The 17,996-nt window shown below is 55.8% G+C and overlaps 1 protein-coding gene across 2 annotated transcripts in view; it reads right to left on the bottom strand.

Moving 5' to 3' along the window:
- The window catches only part of PTPA (protein phosphatase 2 phosphatase activator), a 30,914-nt gene that overhangs the window by 7,180 nt on the left and 5,738 nt on the right, over positions 1-17,996 (bottom strand). For both annotated transcript variants that reach the window (XM_049630005.1, XM_049630006.1), the window contains exons 2-8: positions 17,616-17,713; positions 14,064-14,150; positions 9,378-9,503; positions 7,491-7,608; positions 5,516-5,615; positions 4,501-4,625; positions 3,371-3,471 (exon numbers count right to left, since the gene is read on the bottom strand). In XM_049630005.1, coding sequence (XP_049485962.1) covers positions 3,371-3,471; positions 4,501-4,625; positions 5,516-5,615; positions 7,491-7,608; positions 9,378-9,503; positions 14,064-14,150; positions 17,616-17,713 — 755 coding nt within the window. The remainder of the gene's footprint in view (positions 1-3,370; positions 3,472-4,500; positions 4,626-5,515; positions 5,616-7,490; positions 7,609-9,377; positions 9,504-14,063; positions 14,151-17,615; positions 17,714-17,996) is intronic.

Below are 17,996 nucleotides of genomic sequence, written 5' to 3'. Positions count from 1 at the left end.
CCCAGGTTAGGTAGCGAGGACCTCAGGCTCCTTCCTCCAGTAGGGAGGCCACAGCCCAAGGTGCTGAGACAGAGACGTAAACCCACCCTGGTGCTCCCAGGGCTTTTCCAGGATCAGGGTCTACACCCACTTTCTTTCTCTTCCTCTCTCTTTCTAACACTCCCTCCCCCAGGGTGGCTCCCTCCTCCGGTGCCCCTAGCCTATGGGGCCTGGCCTTCGAGGAGCTTTGTTCCAACCATCCTACTCAAGCAGGCTCCGCCCCCAACAACCCGCCCTTCCCCTCACCCCGCCCCTTCCCCCAAGGCTCTCTGCCCCTTGGGGACCAGCAGCAGGCTCCAGTCTTCTGCACACTTCCAGGCCCTGAGAACCTCAGGGACCACTGGAGATGTGTAACCAGTTTCAGTCTGGACAAGGCCCTGTGAACAAACCACCCCAGGGGCACCCTGCCGGCTTCGTCCCCCAGCACAGCTCCATAAGCCTGTTCAGCCAGGGCCCCGAGGCCAGGGACAGCAGACAACTCTGGGAAACCAGAGGCTCTGCTTCGTGGGCTAGCCTCAACCACTAGGGGCACAGGAAGGGACCCCAAAAGGCCTCTCTGGCCTGCTCTGACCCAATGGAAAGGCCAGAGATGCTATTTCTTTAGAGGGGCTGCCCCACATCCCACGCCCCCCCCCCCCCCCCCCCGGGCCTGCGGTGCCCCAAGGCCACCCTAAGTCCTTCAGGAGGGGACTTTGCAACTCTGGGAAAGGAAAAGAGACGAAGGGAAAAAAGGAATCGGGAGCAAGAAGACAAAAAAAAAATTAGCTCATTCTAGCCACAAAGGGAGAAGAGAAAGAGCGAGAACGAGCAAGCAAGCTGCAGTCCCGCAGTGACCCCAGGGGAATCGTGTGAGTCAGAGCAGCCATATTGAGCAGGAAATTACTCACAGACGCTGCGTTCCTGCCTCTCCACTCCCAAGAGAATCGGCCTTTTGTAAATGGTTCCTCTGTCAGTAACTGAGGGGGGATGGGGAGAGGCTCTGCACAGCGCCTTCCTGTCAGCTCCTTCCCTTCCAGCTGAAATCTGATCCCTCCCTTCCCAAAACTCCAAATTTAGAAGCCAGATTGAAACTGAAATTCTTTTCCTGCCTGCCCTGGGCTCTTAAAGGCGCCAGGGCTGCATTTCCTGAGACAGCAGAAGCCCTGCAAGGTGGGGTCCCTCATCCGGGATGCCCAGGGCGACCAGGGCAGGTCCTGGGAGACGAGGAGGAGACGCCCGGTTCCATTTCCCACTTCTTGTTGTTTTGGTCTTTTCTCCTAGTTGCACCAGCCATCCTGATCCCCAGGTCTCCAGAGGCAACACTGTCTTTTCCAGACCGAAGCACACAGAACTCTGCACAGGCCTCCGGGTCCCTGTGTCCCAGCGACGGGCCTTCGGCCTCCCTGGGTCAGGGTGGGCCAGGCCAGGCCACTCATTCACGGACCAGCAACCAGGACATACTGGTGTGAGGTGGAAGGGGAGTGGGGGTGGGGGGGGGGGGGGGGGGGGGGGGGCATAGCCCAGACCAGAGCTCCTGGGAACTGGCCCGGCGCACCACATCAGCAACCACACCAGCCAGGTCTCCGCTTGGCCAGGGGGACGGAAGGGAGCCCTCAGCCCTGCCAGCAGTCAGTGTTTACCACCATGCCCCAGCACCTAGACCCAAAGTGAAAACCAGGCCTTGCGGAGAGGATGCAGAACAAGCAAAAACTCTAGGGTCTGCCTCTCAGCCAAGGAAGTTACGAAAACCTCCTCAAAGTTCAATGTGTCGTTAGTGCCACCTAGTGGCCGCTGTAGGATTTTCTCCAGCAGAGGAACCGCATCCCAAACTTCGGGCAAGCTTTTGGGGTTTTATACCAGAGTAACCAACCAAACAAATAAAAATACAAAAGTTGAACCTGGAATCAATTCCCATATTCCCCGAGGCCCGGTCCGACCTTCTTCCTTGCGAGTCACTGACAGGGACCCCGGGGTTTGGCCAGCCACCAGAGGGAGCCAGAACAGCTTAGCCTTTTATCCCCAAGTGAGCAAAGCAGGGCTCAGCCTAGAACGCGCACCCCTTCTCTCTACCATGCTCCTCCTGCTCCTCCTGGGGTCTCCCAGGGCTCCCCAGACCCTCACATCCCACTCTGGAAAAGGCAGCACGTGACTGGCTCGTGAGGCAATGAGCCAGGCTGCCCCGAGTCCTTCCGACCTTGGGCCTGCCACACTGCTGAAGGCAGCAGATCTGAGACTGGAGCGGTGGCCGCCCAGCCGTCAGTTCCAGCTCCATTTGCTGACTTGGAAAAACGTGTCATTCCCCTCTGGCCTCTGCAGTTTGGCAGAGGCCTGAGCCGAACGCTGACCATGAGGAGCCTGGGGCTACGGCTGCTTAACCAGGCTTCTCCTCCGTTCAGGGGGCTCAGGGGGCTCAGAACAGGAGCCGAGAGAGCAGCCTCAGTGGGGAGGAGACCACAGTCGTGCCAGGGGCATCACTGGGGCCAGACGTGCATGTGGGTGTTGGAAAAGAGGACAGTGGCAAGACCCTCTCCGGACAGCAGAACCAGGGCGCCCTTTGAAAGTCTCCGGGGTGAGGGGGACAGGGATGCAGCAGGGAGGATTGAAGGCCCTGACAATTCCTGAGAGAAAGGCCCTAAGAGCAGTGAGTCCCCAAATTCCATGCGAAGTCACCTGGCAGGTGTATTTAAATACGGGTTCCTGGTTCTTGTCTCCCAAGATTCTTGACTCAGAAAGCTGGGGTCGGACCCAGGAACGTGCGTTTTAACAAGTTCCCCGGGCGATCTGGAGGAAATGGGAGACCTTGCCTCAGCGGGCAACAGCGCCCAGTTAAACACCCCCCTGCCAGGCGGGCTAGGGGTCCAGGCCGTCTCGGTTCACCTCCGGCACTACATCTGGTCCATGTCCTCAGGTACCGACACAGATGTGTCCCCAGAAATCTAGCCTGCTGTCCACATGAGTCTCTCCAACTCCTGCAACGGCTTCACCCCACACACATCCCGTGCACGTGGCTGGACAGGCCTCGTGGGCCCCCCCCACCCCTTCAGACCTGCCGCACGGGTCACCAAGTCCAGCTAGTGACTGCGTCTCAGTCCCACAGCTCAAAAGCTCCATGGGGTTCAGGGGTAACCCCAGACCACTGATTTGGGGGACGAGATCCTGGACAGTCAAAAGCGGGCTTACAACCTTGCAGAGGCCTAGTGTGGCTTCCTTTCCAACAACCCACCTTCTGGGGCCAACCCTGCTGTCTCCAGGCGAGGGCCCTGGCTCCTCTGTCTCACTCCAAAGCCACCAGCCTCAGGTTCCTCTCGGCCTGGACGTTGCCACGGGCTTCTCCCTCACCCCCTCCCCTCACCTCAGTAATAAACAGGATACACTCCAGGAACATGTAGTCCTTGTGGTTCTCGTTCACGGCCTTCTCGTCCACGAAGTGCCTGGGCTCCAAATACGGGTGGTCTGGGAATGGCAAAGAGCCCCGGGGTTCAGAAGCAGGCACTCCCACCACGGAGCACCTCAGCCCAGGGCACTCCACACCCACCCCGGGGCCACAGTCCTGCCCGCGTGCCAACCCTTGACCTCGTGGGAGCAATGAAGGACCTGTGTGTGTATTCTAGTGAACGAGCTTTGGCTCTGCCTTTTTCTAGCTACGTGACCTTGAACCAGTGACTACAGCCCTCCGAGGCTCCGTTTCCTCATCCGTGCAGTGGGGACATGAACGGCACCTCCCTCTCACTACCTGATCGGGGATCACTCGCCATGGTGCCCGCACAGGTTAAGTGTTAGTCAAAGGTGGCTGGTCTCGTGCTGGCAAAGACCCTTCCCAGCGTCGTTGAGAAGGTTCTGGGAGATAATCTACCCAACATGCTTAGAGCAGTGCCTGGCACAGAGCAAAATATTCACCAAGGGTCATTTATTAATACCATTCTGCAGGCAGTTAATCCTACGTCAAAGCGGAAGTTACCACCGGACCCTCACCCGCTGCAGATCCCAATGCGCCGCCCGAGCCTGGAAAGCAGTTTCAGAGTGGGGGGAACCACTACAGCACGCCCACCGGAAGCGGCTCACTGCCCAGCACTTGGTGGCCGCTCCCTGACGGGCCCCCTGGCACACAGCTCGATAATAACAGTGGATGACGCCAGTCACCGAGTCAAAAGAGCCCCTCGTTTTCAACATAAAACCCCGCAGCTGCTGCCAGGAGCTGGGGCGCGTTTCACACCAGCCCATTACGCGCCAGGCGAGCGCCCTTGCTCCAGCCCGTGTCACTTTCCATTATCTCGGCACACTCTGCCTCCGCCTTCCCGAGCCTGCCTCACCGGCGGCGGCTCGCGGCAGAAGGTCGACAGCAAACAGCCTCCGTCAATAGCCGGTCTAATGCCTGCTTTACAAGCTGTCACCGTCTGCCCGGAGCGGAAGTAAGGAGGGGAGGAGGGGGGGACAGAGAACGCACCCTGGGGGGCGGAGGGGTAGGCGCCCCCTCTCCAGTACCTATCAACTGTGAGCTGCCCCAGATGAAAGGCAGGAACTGAAAGTCGTCCAGGCCCCACACTCCCTGGCTGCCGGCTGGCTCCATCCTGTACGTTTTCTGGAGTTTCCGCATAACCTCGAGGTACCTGCGCAAGAGGGAGGTGAAAAAAGAGGCGGCACAAAGTAAAAAGCCGGCCTCAAGCCTTCTGCCACTGGGAGCTCATGGAGGCCAGAAATAGCCACCTGAGAGTGTAACTGGTCTCTATTTCAATTAAAATCCACACGCATAAGTTATGCATCAGCTGGTACTCTCAAAATAATGTGGCTTTATTTTCTTCTCCCACGTTCAGCCTTCTTTTGGCCCAGGGAAGGGGGTTTTAGCACCATCAACTCCTGACGTGACACCCTGGGCAAGAGCCTCAGGCTCTCCAACTCTGGCCTGCCTGTAGGAAAGTGGCTGGGAGACAAAGCAGATCATCTCCTGGGGCCTTTCGGCTCCCACCCTCCCTGTTCTCAGGGGCTGTGTCAGTTCTGGCATCTGGGGAGCTCTGGCATCAGCATCGCCAGAGGGGGGGCCCAGAACAGGCACTGTCAGAGCGCTCCGGTGACCATACCACACCTGTGCTGCCGGGTAGGGGGTTTCGGGGGGGGGGCGGGGGGGGGGGGGGGTCAGAGTCCCACTGCCTGGGTTCAGCTGGCTGTGTGGCCTCAGTGATCAGAAGACAGCTGATTTCTCTGGGCCTCTGTTTCTTCGTCTATAAAACAGAAACGAAGGCTGCTGGGGAGACCAAGGGAGGGAGCTGCATGGCAAAGCCACGGAAGCATTAGCAGTCGGTACGTGACATTTCCTTCCCTTGTTCTTCCTTGAAACTGAACCTGTCAGTCCTTCTGTCTTGGGTGCCCTGTCCACAGCCAGGGCTTGATGAGGACGGGCCGAAAGAAGAAACAGGCGCTCAGGAGAGCCCTCCAGCACCCTGTCCTCAGAGTGACAGTGACAAGGAGGAAAGAGACCCCCACTGCCCCTCCTCTCACTCACCGATTGAACACCTTGAAGACAATAGCTATTTGGTCGTCTACCCGGAGCACCCCAATCTTGCAGAGGCAGCAGAGGAAAGCAGCAAAGGCTGCTTCATGTCCTGGGGGAGAAAAACCAGCTGAGGTCGACAGGCTTCCAGAGAAACGAGTGGGACTGTTCTTGATCTCACCAGAGTCCAAATCACTGATACCTGCCCCCTGCGGAGGGAGGTCAACATGGAGATAATGGGGCCACCTCCCTTTCTAGAAAGACCCAGGCCCTCTTGAGAGCTACCACTAATGTAATTCTATTCCTAATGGGCCGAGGCTGAGGACTTCTTAAACAGACACTTGGATTTTATTTTGTTTAACTCACTCATCAATTCTGTGCTCTCTACTGAGCACCTACTACGACGGCAGCCACTGTCCATATCAGGCACTAGGGAGACTTAAGTCCATGCCCTTGTTTGACAGTTTATGATCTATCAGGATGACAAACATTAAATAGATAATCACTTCTATAATTCTAGCTCTGAAGGAGGATGGAGTGATAATTGGAGGATATCACAGGGGAACCCTGACATAAGGGTCCGAGAAGGTTTCCCCAAGGAAGTAAAAGTGAATCTGAAAGATGAATAAGAGTTGGCAAGGCACTGGGTGTGAGGGAAGCAAGAAGAGCAATCTAACCGAGAAGAAACAGCATGTGCAAAGGTCCTGAGGCAAAAAAAAAAAAAAAAAAAAGGTATGTTCGAAGAACGCTAAGGCAGCCAGTGTGGCTAAAGCAGAGAGGGCAAGGGAGGAAGTATAACAAGATGAGGCTGGCGATCGGATAGGCTTTCCCTGCCACAGTAAAAAGCTCAGACTTTATCCTAACAGCAATGGGAGCCACTGAAGGCTTCCAAGCAGGGAACGCGTGGTCACATCACAGGGTCAAAAGGCACCCCCTTCCTTTCCCGGTCATGTCAAATAGGAGTGGGCAGTACTACAGAAACCACTGACTGGATTCCGGACTGAATGCCATGGTTCATAGTGTTACCAAAAAGTATATATTTGGAGGGAGGCAGGGAGAGAATATTTCGGCGACCTCCTGTCCCATCTCTGTAGAATGAAGGTGACTTCAGGGCCTGGGAAGCTTGTGAGCGGTTTCTCTCGCCTGCAGGCTTTCCCATCTCCACCCGCCAGAGTCCCAGCAACCCTACTCAGGGGCTCTTGCACCCCTGAGAACGGAAGAAACCTCCCCACTTCTGACCTGGCCAGTCTCCCCTCGGGGTTCTTCCCTGTTGTTCTGAGTCAGAGCCCCACCCGCGGAAGTCCCCCAACACTTGATAAACCTGCTCCCCGGCAACAGGGGAGCAGAAGACAAAACCTCCCCGTGACCCAGGTCCAAGGGGGCCCTTCTGCCGGCCTGCCTCTACGGCCTGTGCTCCTCCTGAAGAACCCGAGCTGCAGGCCAGGGGAAGGCCCAGAAGAGCAGCCGCTCTTGGACTTGCTGCTTCGGGTCAGGTCAGAAAGCTGGGCCTACCAAAGCGGAGTCCTCCTCAGTCACCCCCACCCAGACAACGCTTCCCTCCTGAGGGGCCTGCCTCTCCCGGATAACTCAACGCAGACACGGGGCTGGGGAGAGGGCGTGCCGCCATGCTGCCAAGGGCTACTGAGCTCCTTCATTTCGCAAGGGCCTGGGGAGGGGTTGCCTTGAGATATAGTAAGCACTCAATAAATTATTTTGCGATGGCGATGAGCTCACAGAGCTCGGCTTTACAAAGAAGACAACCGAGGCCGCACACAGACACCATGCACGTGGCAGCAGCGCCCCCTGGTGGACCACGACAGAGCCGCGGAGGGAGCCCCGGGCCTCCCTGCACCGCGACCGGGGGCGCTGCACCCAGCTGGCCCTGAAAGGTGGCCTGCTCAGAGGGCCCCGAAAAGAGCCAGGGCACGAAGGAAGCAGCCCAAGAAGAGGCCGCAGTGAAGCCAAGGAAACACGGAGTGGCAGGTACCTGTGCCATAGTCGATGCGCGTGGAGTTCCCCACGGACTCCTTTAGGTAAACGGCCACCTCGGGCACGGCAGCTGCCAGATGGGTGGGGACCACCGTGGCCACCAAGTTTTCTGCTTCCTGATAACACAAGAGACACAAAGTGGTGGCAGCAGATGAGGCAGCATCCCGGTGGGCAGGCACCCAGGGGCAGCATTTGGCCGGGGCCCGGCTGGCCACGCCAGGCCGGCCTGGCTCCCTGCTCCGACTGGCTGCAGAAAGAGGAGGAGGGAGACATTTCCTCTGATACCTCTCACGCTACAGAGAGACGACCTGGGGCGGCTTTTAGCCTGCTGAGCCTTCCTCCGGGGGACAAGGGTCTGGGACAAGATAGGAGGGAATGGAAAAGAAGCCATCCAACCCCCCCCCCCCCAATCTGGTAAGTCACTGACGTCCCCAGGGCAGCGAGGATGTCTGCCACATGTCCACCAAAACACGCGTGCGAGAATGGTCACAGCAGCAGCATTTACAGTAGCCCAAATGTGGGAACAGCCCTCAACTGCAGCGTCCATCAGCAACAGATTGTGGGCCGGTTATGTGATGGGGCACCACACCGCCGCGGAAAAGAGCCACTGCTCCGCACAACACGGGTGCATCTCAGAGACGTGACACTGAGCAAAAGAAGTCACGTCTGTCGGCAGTTCAAAAACAGGTAAGACTGGTCTATGGGACAGAAATCAGAGGAGTTTGGCGGATATCAACTCAAGGAGGCATAAGGACCCTGCTAGAAGGCTGGAATGTTTTATCGCTTGATACAGGTGGTGGGTGCAAGAGTAGAAACATGGGTTAAGCTCTGTCGAGGTTGCAGACAGCCTCTCCTCTGCTGTCCTGCCCGCCGCCCCCTGGCGGTGTAGTCAATAAACGTCTATCTCCTTTAAAACAGAAAGAAAGGAAGGAAGGAAGATCCATCAAGCTGTACAGCTATGATGTGTTAAACTTCCTTTAAGCCAGTAACTGCACACAATCTTAAAAAAAAAAAAGACCATGTGCCCTCTTAGAGTCCAGAGGCAGCCCCAAGCTGCTCTTAGGCAGGGACGGTATTTTGTTGGGTCCTTGGGACTCCCCTCTGCTCCAGGCAAAAACACTGAGCCAGACAAATCAGGACCCAAGTTTCTCTAAGTTCAGTCTACGGACACCCGAAAATCTCCTGGGGACCTGGGGAAAATCGGGCTTCCTAGTCTCTACCCTAAAGACTGTTTTTCCAAGGGCAGGGCCCAGGATCCTGCATTTTATTTTTTTGCTTGCTTTGAACAGGTATCATCGTTACATGATTCAAAAACAAACGCATTATAAAAGGGATGCACTGAGAAGTTTCTGTCCCCCTCCCCACTCTCCCCTGCCCTCAGAGAAACCACAGCTTTATTAGCCTCTTGTGCATCCTTCCAGTGAGTTTCTTTATGCAAACTGAGCAACACAAACATGTCTTTTTATTTGTCTCTTTCCTGCCAAAAAGTAGCTCACCGCGTGTCAGAGCCCAGACTCCTCTTCAACGGAACAACAAATCCCAGAGCACCTTCCCCTGAGCTCCCGAGTCAGCCTCCTCGTCTTTCTCAGAGCTGCGTAGTACTCCAGGGTGGATCTACTAGCTTATTCAACTGATGCCCTGCACACGGACACCTGGGACATTGGAATCTATCGCTGACGCAAACGCGGACCTGATTAACAGCACTGTGCTGAGAAGTGGGCCTCCACGGCAGTGATTCCCAGAAGACGGCCGGGGCACAGGGTAAATGCGTTCGTATTTTTGGCAAATGGAAGTGCTGTTTAACAAACTCCCCGGTGATTTTGAGATGCCCGAAGTCTCCCACACCCCTAGCCCAGCCCCCAAGCATGTCCCGGGGCAGCCTCACCTCGTCGAGTTTGGCATACCAGGTCCTGTAGGCCTTGTTCCCAAATCGAGAGGGCTGGTCCACCGGAGGGGTCTCATCGATCCACCTGTCCAGCGTGTTGAGAAGGGCGACCAGCTTCTCAATGGCCTGTAGTGGACAAAATAGAGGGGGCCAAGCCACAATCGCTAGTGGCCTCCAGCTAGAGCCACAGAGCTAAGTCCCAACTGCCAGGGGACAATGACCCCTAGGCATGGCATTAAGTGGCATTCTCCTGGCTGTCCCCCTTTCTTCTTGACCACGCTGAATATGAAGGAGGGGCCGGGGGCGCACAGTGAGCTTAACAGAAAGGGACCAGCATGTGGCTGAAGGGACAGGAGTGGCTTCACCACCTGGTCTCCTAGAGCCAGCCTATCAAGAAGAAGTTGCTGGATAAGCAAGAACCCCAGTCCCGATCTGCTTCAGCACCTTGTACTGGGGTCTCCTGTTGGGTACACGACACCAACTCGTCACAGAAAACAGGCACGTCAAAGCAAGAGGACAAATCCCACTACCCGGGAATAAATGCTATTCACATTTTAACGTAGTCTCCAATTTTGTCTTTTTATAGTGTTTTCTACTGTTTCTCGTGGCTTTAAAGGCCGACAGACCTGGATTCAAATCCGCCTGGAAACGCCATCAGGGGCTGCGAGACACCGAGAAAGTGGCTTGAATTCTCAGAGCCTGTGTTTGGGTTTTTTGTTTGTTTGTTTGTTTGTTTAAGTGAAACGCTGCTGCCGTGCAATATGGGATTAGTCTCCGGTGCAGAACACAGCAATCTGACAACTCTGTAGACATCAAAGCTGTTTCTTGACCTCGGAAACGGGTGTGATGATAAACACCTCCTAAGGTTGGGACGGGACCACACCGCAATCCAGAGGCTGCCAGTGCAGTGCCGGGCGGGGGCCGTGGCATACGTTTATACACACACGGGCTCCAAAACACAGGTCACACACACACACACACACACACACACACACAGATCTGCCAGTCTTCATAAAAAAGAAAAATAAAACACAGGTCACGGGACACGCACTGCCTTGTAGCCTTGTCAAGTGCCTCATGAGCCTCGTTCCACCTCAACACGTAAACTCAATCTTACAATAGCCTTTAATACGCGAATAGCATTTCACTGCGCCAACGTGCCATAATTTTTTACCAAATCCCTCACTGCTAAATGCTTGGGTTATTTCCAAATATACGCTCACTCCCATCAACAATCTGCTAACTCCCACTCCGTGGACCTGCCGGGTCATAGGTACAAACCCCTGTGAGGCTTTGTAGGGCCGAGTCTGTGCGATGCTTTGTGGGGCTGCGGTGTCTGGGAGCCCATCGCCCTACGCCTTTCCCACAGCAGGCAGGAACCGAGGCGTGGAATCGGTGCCGCAGGCCAGGGCAGCGTTAGCACACACAATGTTACTCAATGAGGAAACCAGGTGAGGCTATCCGAGACAGAGGTCTGGGAGGGCTAGCGAGAAAAGGGCTCCTTCTTGCCTGTGGCTTGCAAAATCAAGAAATGAGTAAGTAAATAGGTCACGACAAAAGGCTAGCAGAGGGCACAAGGGCAGAGCGTGTGCGGAGGTGGACAGCCCTGGGAAAGCGGACCTTGCCAAGAAGCAGGTCTTGCCTGCGTCCACTGGGCACACACAGGAACCCCCGATACTACGAGCTACCAGGGTGGGACCCACATGAGAAGCTGTGAGGAGGAAGGCGAGGCACGGTCAGGTCCACTGCTGCGTTGCAAGGCCCTGCAGAGGAACAGTCTGAGAGCTGGGTGGGGAGGGGGGGGAGTGGATTTGAGCCAACAGAATACATGTCAGCCAGCGCCCCCACCCCGCACCCTCCCCGCCCACAGTTCCAGGGGCACAAAAGACACTGCGGTCCACGGCAATGGCGTCCCCTGGCGTTGTGCAACATGACCTTGGCCTGACTGCTGCCGTCCCTCACCTCCCTTTCTCTATGCTTGGCGGTGCAGGAGAGTAAAAGTTACCTGCAAGAGAAGTTCCCTGTAGACCTGGCCGAGGCAGAGGGCCAGGGTGACTAAAGCTGCCCAGCTGAAATGTGACAGAAAGCACTGCCAAAGCCAGCTTTGCGAAGAACCAGGTCACCAGGAACCCATAAGGCCAGAGCAAGCCTGACCCCACGCAGCAACTGGGACTTAGGAGTGACGGCTCAGTAATCCTGGCCCCAGGGAAGCACCAGCCTGGCCAACTCCCTGGTGATCTCCGTGGTGGGCAAGGCACTGAAGGGGATAAAGAAGGTGCTGGGAGGCTGCGGAAGCCAGGCCCCAGCTGCTGGCTTGGCTGGGGCGATGAATAATTAAAAGGCTCCTAGCTCTTCCCGGAGAGGGCTTTCAGAACACAGGGGCTGCCTCTATTGTCTGACTGAGGCAGAGGGGCTGAAGGGGGGGGGGGGGTGCTGTGGGCCGGAGCCCCCAGGAAGGACAAACAACCATTTGAGCTACCCTCCGTTTCCTTAAACCAATGCCTCCTCTTGGATTTCACGGACCAGTACAATTTTCTCCCAAACGTTACCTGCCAGGGTTTTTTTTTCCTTCTTCTTCTTCTTTGCCTCCAACTTAAAAATCCAACCAAACAGCAGCAAAACCAAGCCTCTTATCTACTCACATTTTACAAAAATCAAACACCTGAACCCCCAAAGATTAGGACAGATAGAATCTCAAACTTAACAAAAGCCTTCTAAATGCTGGTCTAGACAGCCTCACTACACCGCCCTTGCTTGTTCCCTCTGCTGCTGCTGGTCTGGAGGCCCCGACACCCAAGGCCGTGCTGCCCTCTCCCCAGCCGCCATCCCGGCAGCGGCAGCAGGAAGCAGGAATGGGAGGAAGTAGGAGCCCCGAGCAGCCCGTGGCCCTCGGCCCCCCGTCTGTGGGCTGAGACCACATGCCGTGAGCCGCTCCTTCCAATGCCCTAACAGCTGAGGACAGGAGCCGGGAGGCCCCTGGAGGCCAAACTAGTCACCTCTGCCCAGCACATGAGAGGCAGCCCGCGACCCCGGCACTGAGATGAACCCCACCCAGCTCAGGAAGAGCCTCCAAATGAAGCAATAACATCACTCCTAGAACTCAGACCCGAGAAACAGCTAGTGATAAGACCTCACGATGACAATGTCACCCGCTGTGTGCAATACGCACCGAGCACTATACCAACAACCCTACGAGGAAGAGCTCAGCGAATCTCCCCCAGGGGCCATGAGTAGGTCTGCTGGCTCCTCCGCCTACAGATGAAGAGCGAGAGCGTGAGAGGGACAAAGCCACTCAGCTCGGAAGGGAGAGGTTATCAAAACCCAGTCGGCCTGCCTCCAGAACCCGAGCACTTAAGCATGCTGCGATCCCGCCAAAAGAACAGCTCCCGAGCCAGGACAACACCTGGCTGGCGTGGAGTCTACCATCAAAGTGTCAGGGGCAATTATGGGACCCGAGGGGGATTTGGCAGCTCAGGATCTGCCAGGGTAATTAGAACATCCCCCTTCCTCCGCCATACTTCCCGCCCACTGAGCCCAGCCCAGCTTCCCTCACCACAGGCTCAAGGATGAGCCCACTCTCTCCCAACCCACGAAATCACTAGTGGGCCAGCTCCCAGGAGAAGGCTGTCTATTCCCAGCACAGGCTAACGAGGTCTCCAGTCACAGAACGAGACCTCAGCCACCCAGCAGCCATTTACGGCCCAGGAAGGGGCAGCTCTCACGGGGCAGGGTGTGAGGGCCAGCGGGGCAATGCCAGCCTCGGGACAGGTGGAGAGACCCGGTCGTGACAGAGCCAGGCCTGGCCCAACAGGGTGGGATACTGAGAGGCCACTTGCACCCTGGTGCCTGAGATAAGAGTCTCAAGGTGACTATGGGCCAACTGGGATAGGAACCGAAGAGGCCACTGGAGGCCTGGGGCCCGGCCGTGGGAGACGGCATCCGGCAAGAGCTAACAGCCTGCAGGCCCCACACCTCCCCGCAGCTCTCGGCCTCTCTTCACGAACACCCTGTCTCCGAAACAGCAGCCAGAGAGCACCCACCCTGCCGTGTGCACCCTCAACTCAACATCCCCACTTCCGGAAGGGCTCCTCAGGGAAGAGCGCCCACAGATCTATACGCAGAGATGTTCAGAGCAGAGACATTCAGAGCAGAGACATTTAGGGACACAACCGAGAAGTCTACATAGGGGCTGTTTAAGCAAATGAGGGCCGGCTCGATGAGGCAGCCGTTTCCACGGTGGCAGAGGGACAGGGGGAGCTCAGAGGGCAGGTCTGGGTGACATTCCCCGAACTGTGCCCAGGGCTGCCCCGGGAAGTTGGGTAGGAGACGGAACATAGGCGGAGGTCAGCTCGCTGTTAATACGCTTCTGTTAGTGACCCTTTCGCTAACAGAAGCGAGCATGCTTCCTTCATTCGCGATCTTTTTTTAATTTAAAAAGTTACGTAAAAACACCAGTTAGCAAAAATGCAGGCTATCAAGCGGCATGTTTAGCTTGATCCCATTTTTATAAACATACGTCAATTCACAGATTGAACAAAACAGAGCAGAAAAGATCGGCCATACAGACACCAAAACGCCAACCCGCACGTGTGCTTGGACGATCTCATTTTCTGCCCTGGCCCGCCGTGGGCAGCGAGCACACGACTCTATGGGCTGTTTCGGGAGAGGCTCCCTGCTTGTGCCTACCTCGGAGACTTTGTACTCGAAGGTCAGCTTCTTCCCCTTCACACCTTCGTTGAGGGTCAGGATGAACCCGATGTAGTCAGCGTACGCCTACCAAACAAAGCGGGGAGTGGGGACGGGGAGAGGGGTGTCAGACCCACGGCCCCCTACGACCCGGGCCAGCCCCAGCCCCACCCGGCTACCGAAGCACCCCGAGCTGGCCCTGGCCCCCAGCCGGCCGGCAGCAGAGGTTGAAGGCTAATGCCAAACTCGCCACCACTACCCTCCATCCTGCACGGCTGGCAAGCCAGTGACCGCAGTGACGCCTGGACCCCGGGCCAGACTTTACTGTGCGCTCACCACTACTGGCAGCAGTTCCTTCACACAACTCCACAGGGCAGACCCGCTCACTCTCCCCATTTCATAGATGAGGAAACCAAGGCTTCAGGAGAGGAGACCTGCCCAAGGTCTCCTAAGACCGAGATCTCATTAGACGTGGAGCCGGGACCCAGCAAGGCCTACTCCAAGGCTGTGTGGCCAAGTGCTCAACGATTATACCCTATCACCAGGAGCGCAGGAATACCGGCAAGACCTGGTGGTCTTCCAGAAGTTTCCCCCACCAGACAGATCAGGCTGTCAGCCTGCAGTGCAGACCCCCTGCTCCCAGGAGAAGAAACTGTTTTCTGCCCACGGCCAGGTCTCCCGGCACACCCATCCCCAGCTTCCAACTGGGCGCTCTCTTCCCGTTGCTGCCAGCACAGGGGTTAAGAAAGCACCAAGGGGTGCCTGGGTGGCTCAGTCGGCTGAGCGGCTGACTTCGGCTCGGGTCATGATCTCACGGTTCATGGGTTCGAGCCCCGCGTCGAGCTCTGTGCTGACAGCTCGGAGCCTGGAGCCTGCCTCGGATTCTGTGTCTCCCTCTCTCTCTGCCCCTCCCCCGCTTGCGCTCGGTCTCTCTCAAAAATAAACATAGAAAAGAAAAGAAAAGAAAAGAAAAGAAAAGAAAAGAAAAGAAAAGAAAAGAAACGAAAAGAAAAGAAAGCACTGAGGTTCAGGCCCCTGAAGAGGGAATTCTGAGAGCAGGTGACTTCGGTTTGGTCCTGTTTCCTCTTCTTCTCTTTTGCCTCCCATCTCCTTCCTTCCTCCTTCTCCAAGCCTTAAGGATGCCAGCAGCAGCCACAGCAAGCCCCGAGAACTGACCACTCAGTGTCTAGAAGGGAGCATTCCTGCACCAGGCCTTTCCTACAGCCCGTGGAACAGCAACAAGTGGAAACGAGGGGTCGCAGAGCAGGTCTGAGCCCTTGTCACGCCGGCAGCTAGCGTTCACGGTCATTCCTACAAACTACACCGGGACAGAGACAGGAAGCAGCAAGGGGCAGTGTGGCCCTCCGTGGCCCCTGCTCCCGCATGGGTCTGGGTCTCTTGACCAAAGCTCCGCTCATTCTTATAAACATGACATGCAAGGTCTCCACCAACCCCACCACCCTCATCACTGTAACAGTTGTTAAACGCTGCCGGCCGCTCAGCGAGGCTCACGGATGCCTAGCGCTGAGCCAGGTACTTTTTGGCCTTTGTGTCATTATGGCCTCCAAACAAGCCTATTTTATGGTAGAGGAAACAGGCTTGGCCAGGTTATGCAAGTTGCCTAAGTACAAGAAAAGGAATGGCGGCCCTGGGCTTCAACCTCTGACCTTCCTGGCCCCAAGCTCATGTTCTTGGCTGCTGCGCTCTGCGGCCTAGTGAAACTGTGTGGGCCACGGCACAGAGCCATTCATCCACCCACAAGAGGCCCGTACACTTGACCGACAAGCGAAAGGCTTCTATCCAGTATCGTTCAACATACACTCCAGAAGAAAAAGTAACCAACACTTCTCGAAAAATGTTGGTGCCTACAACGGGGTCAACGACTTTACCTACAAAGGACCAAAGAGTAACGATCTTAGGCTCTGCGGGCCCCAAAGTCTGGCTCACAAATTCTCGATTCTGCCCAACTCTGCCACTGTACTGGGAAAGCAGCCATGCAAAATACTTAAACAAATGAGACTCACTGTATTTCAAACTTTATTTACAAAACCAGGCCAAGGTCCAGATTAGATGAGCAGGCAGTAATTTGCTGATCTGTGGCCTAAAGCATTGTGGCTCCCAACCCCTGGGTCTCTGGAGGCAGAGGACCCGAGTGTGAATCCTGAACCTCATCCCAACCACTTACCAACTCTGCCACCTTCCTACATTTCTTTATCTCCTGGCCTCAGTTTTCTCACCTTCAAAATGGGAGATGACCACTGAGCCCACTTCCCAGAGTTCTTGTGAAGATTAAATGAGCTAAAAAAAAAAATAATAATAATACTTGGCCCACCATGAATACCCAATCCTCCTTGGAAAAAACATCCAGGGGGAAGGCAAGGAACTAAAGTCACATTTGGGGGTAGACTCGTGGTTTTCAACCCAGGCGATGGGGCTCCCAGGCAACTTCTGACAATGTCTGCAGACATTCTGGGTTGTAATAACCAGGGGCAAGGGTGCTCCTGGCATCTAGCAGGGGGAGAGGCCAAGGAAGTTACTAAACACGCTGCAAGGCACAGGACAGCCTGCTACAACAAAGAATTATCCGCCCCAAGATGTCAATAGTGCAGAGGTTTAGAAATCCCGAGGTAGAACAATCGAGATGACAAAAGGACTCAAACTGTGCCCTTTGAGCAGACGAAGGGACTAAGGTGTTGATCCTGGCAAAGACTTGGTGGGGGAACACAATACAGAAAAGACATGTTAAATGTTAACCATCTCCAAATATTTAGAAGGCAAGCTTGTGAAAGAGAAGCCAGAAGGCTTGCACAGCTCCAAGAAGGACCAAGCACGGCAACGCTGGGTGGGGGTGCAGGCTCAGCATAAGCCCAGCAGACTCCCCACGGGGAATCTGTCCTTCTGTAGAAGTGACCCTCCCCACCCCCGCTGCGCAGACCAGGTGTAGGCACCTGGCTGGAGCTGGGACCAAGGCTTTCCCCGTGGATCTGAAACTGACTTTCTTTTCTTAATCCCAATCTCTCCACAGCCTGTGCCAGAAGCCTGGGAGGCAGAAGCTGTTATTTTCTGCCCACCATTGGACTCAGCAGCACAGAGGGCTGGTCTGTACTCCTCCTTGTTCTAGGTCCCAGCTCCTTGGTATTTTTAGGCTCAGCCGCCTCCCGGGCCTAAGCTTCCACACGGTAACCTCAGCTCTCTTTGATACGCTGGCTCCCTGACTGGCTGTAACCTACAACCAAGAATCAAAGTGACCCGTGTCATCACCTAGGACACTCATGTTCGGCGAAGACAACACTCAAGGGATGATGGTTTATGAGAACCAGGGGCAGAACTCTCCAGCGTTACCCTGGCCCCAGACCCCAGAGACCTTCCCACTAAAGCGTTCTCTGAGTGCTCCCCCTGAGAGAGAGGGACAGCCGGCTCCCCTGTCATCTCTCTCCCTAGCTTCTAACAGCTCCGGTTCCAAGAGCAAGAAAGGTCAGGAGCTCACCGTCTTTGAAAAAGCCCAAGTTTGTCATCCCAGCTCTGACCCTACAGGGCAGATGTCACTGGTACCTGAGAACGCTTCCACTTGCCCATGTCTGGCACCGTGTGGATCTCCTTTTTTGGAATGATGAAGTTCTGAGTGGCTGGAGGGGTATCCTCCGAAGAATCTTGACAGAGAAAGTGAAAAAGCAAACAGATAAATAGAATCTTAGCCCCAACCCAACTTTCTCCCTCTCCCTCTCTCCCTCCCTTTCTGTCTCCCTCTCCCTCTCCCCTCCCCCCCCCCCAACACACACTTTTAAACCAAGGCTCCAATATCCAGTCCCTTCAGTAAACCAGACATACACTCCCAGGACAGAGTAATGGCTTGTTAAGCCTTTCCTTACTCGGCAAGGAGCCCCCACAGTACCGGCCGTCCCCTCTACAAGTGGTAAGTTCAGTGGCTCCACC

This window comes from Panthera uncia, chromosome D4 (assembly GCF_023721935.1).
Source record: "Panthera uncia isolate 11264 chromosome D4, Puncia_PCG_1.0, whole genome shotgun sequence".
Lineage (NCBI taxonomy): Eukaryota > Metazoa > Chordata > Mammalia > Carnivora > Felidae > Panthera > Panthera uncia.
The sequence above is the reverse complement of the archived record's forward strand: the minus strand, read 5'-3'. Positions and strand labels throughout refer to the sequence as shown.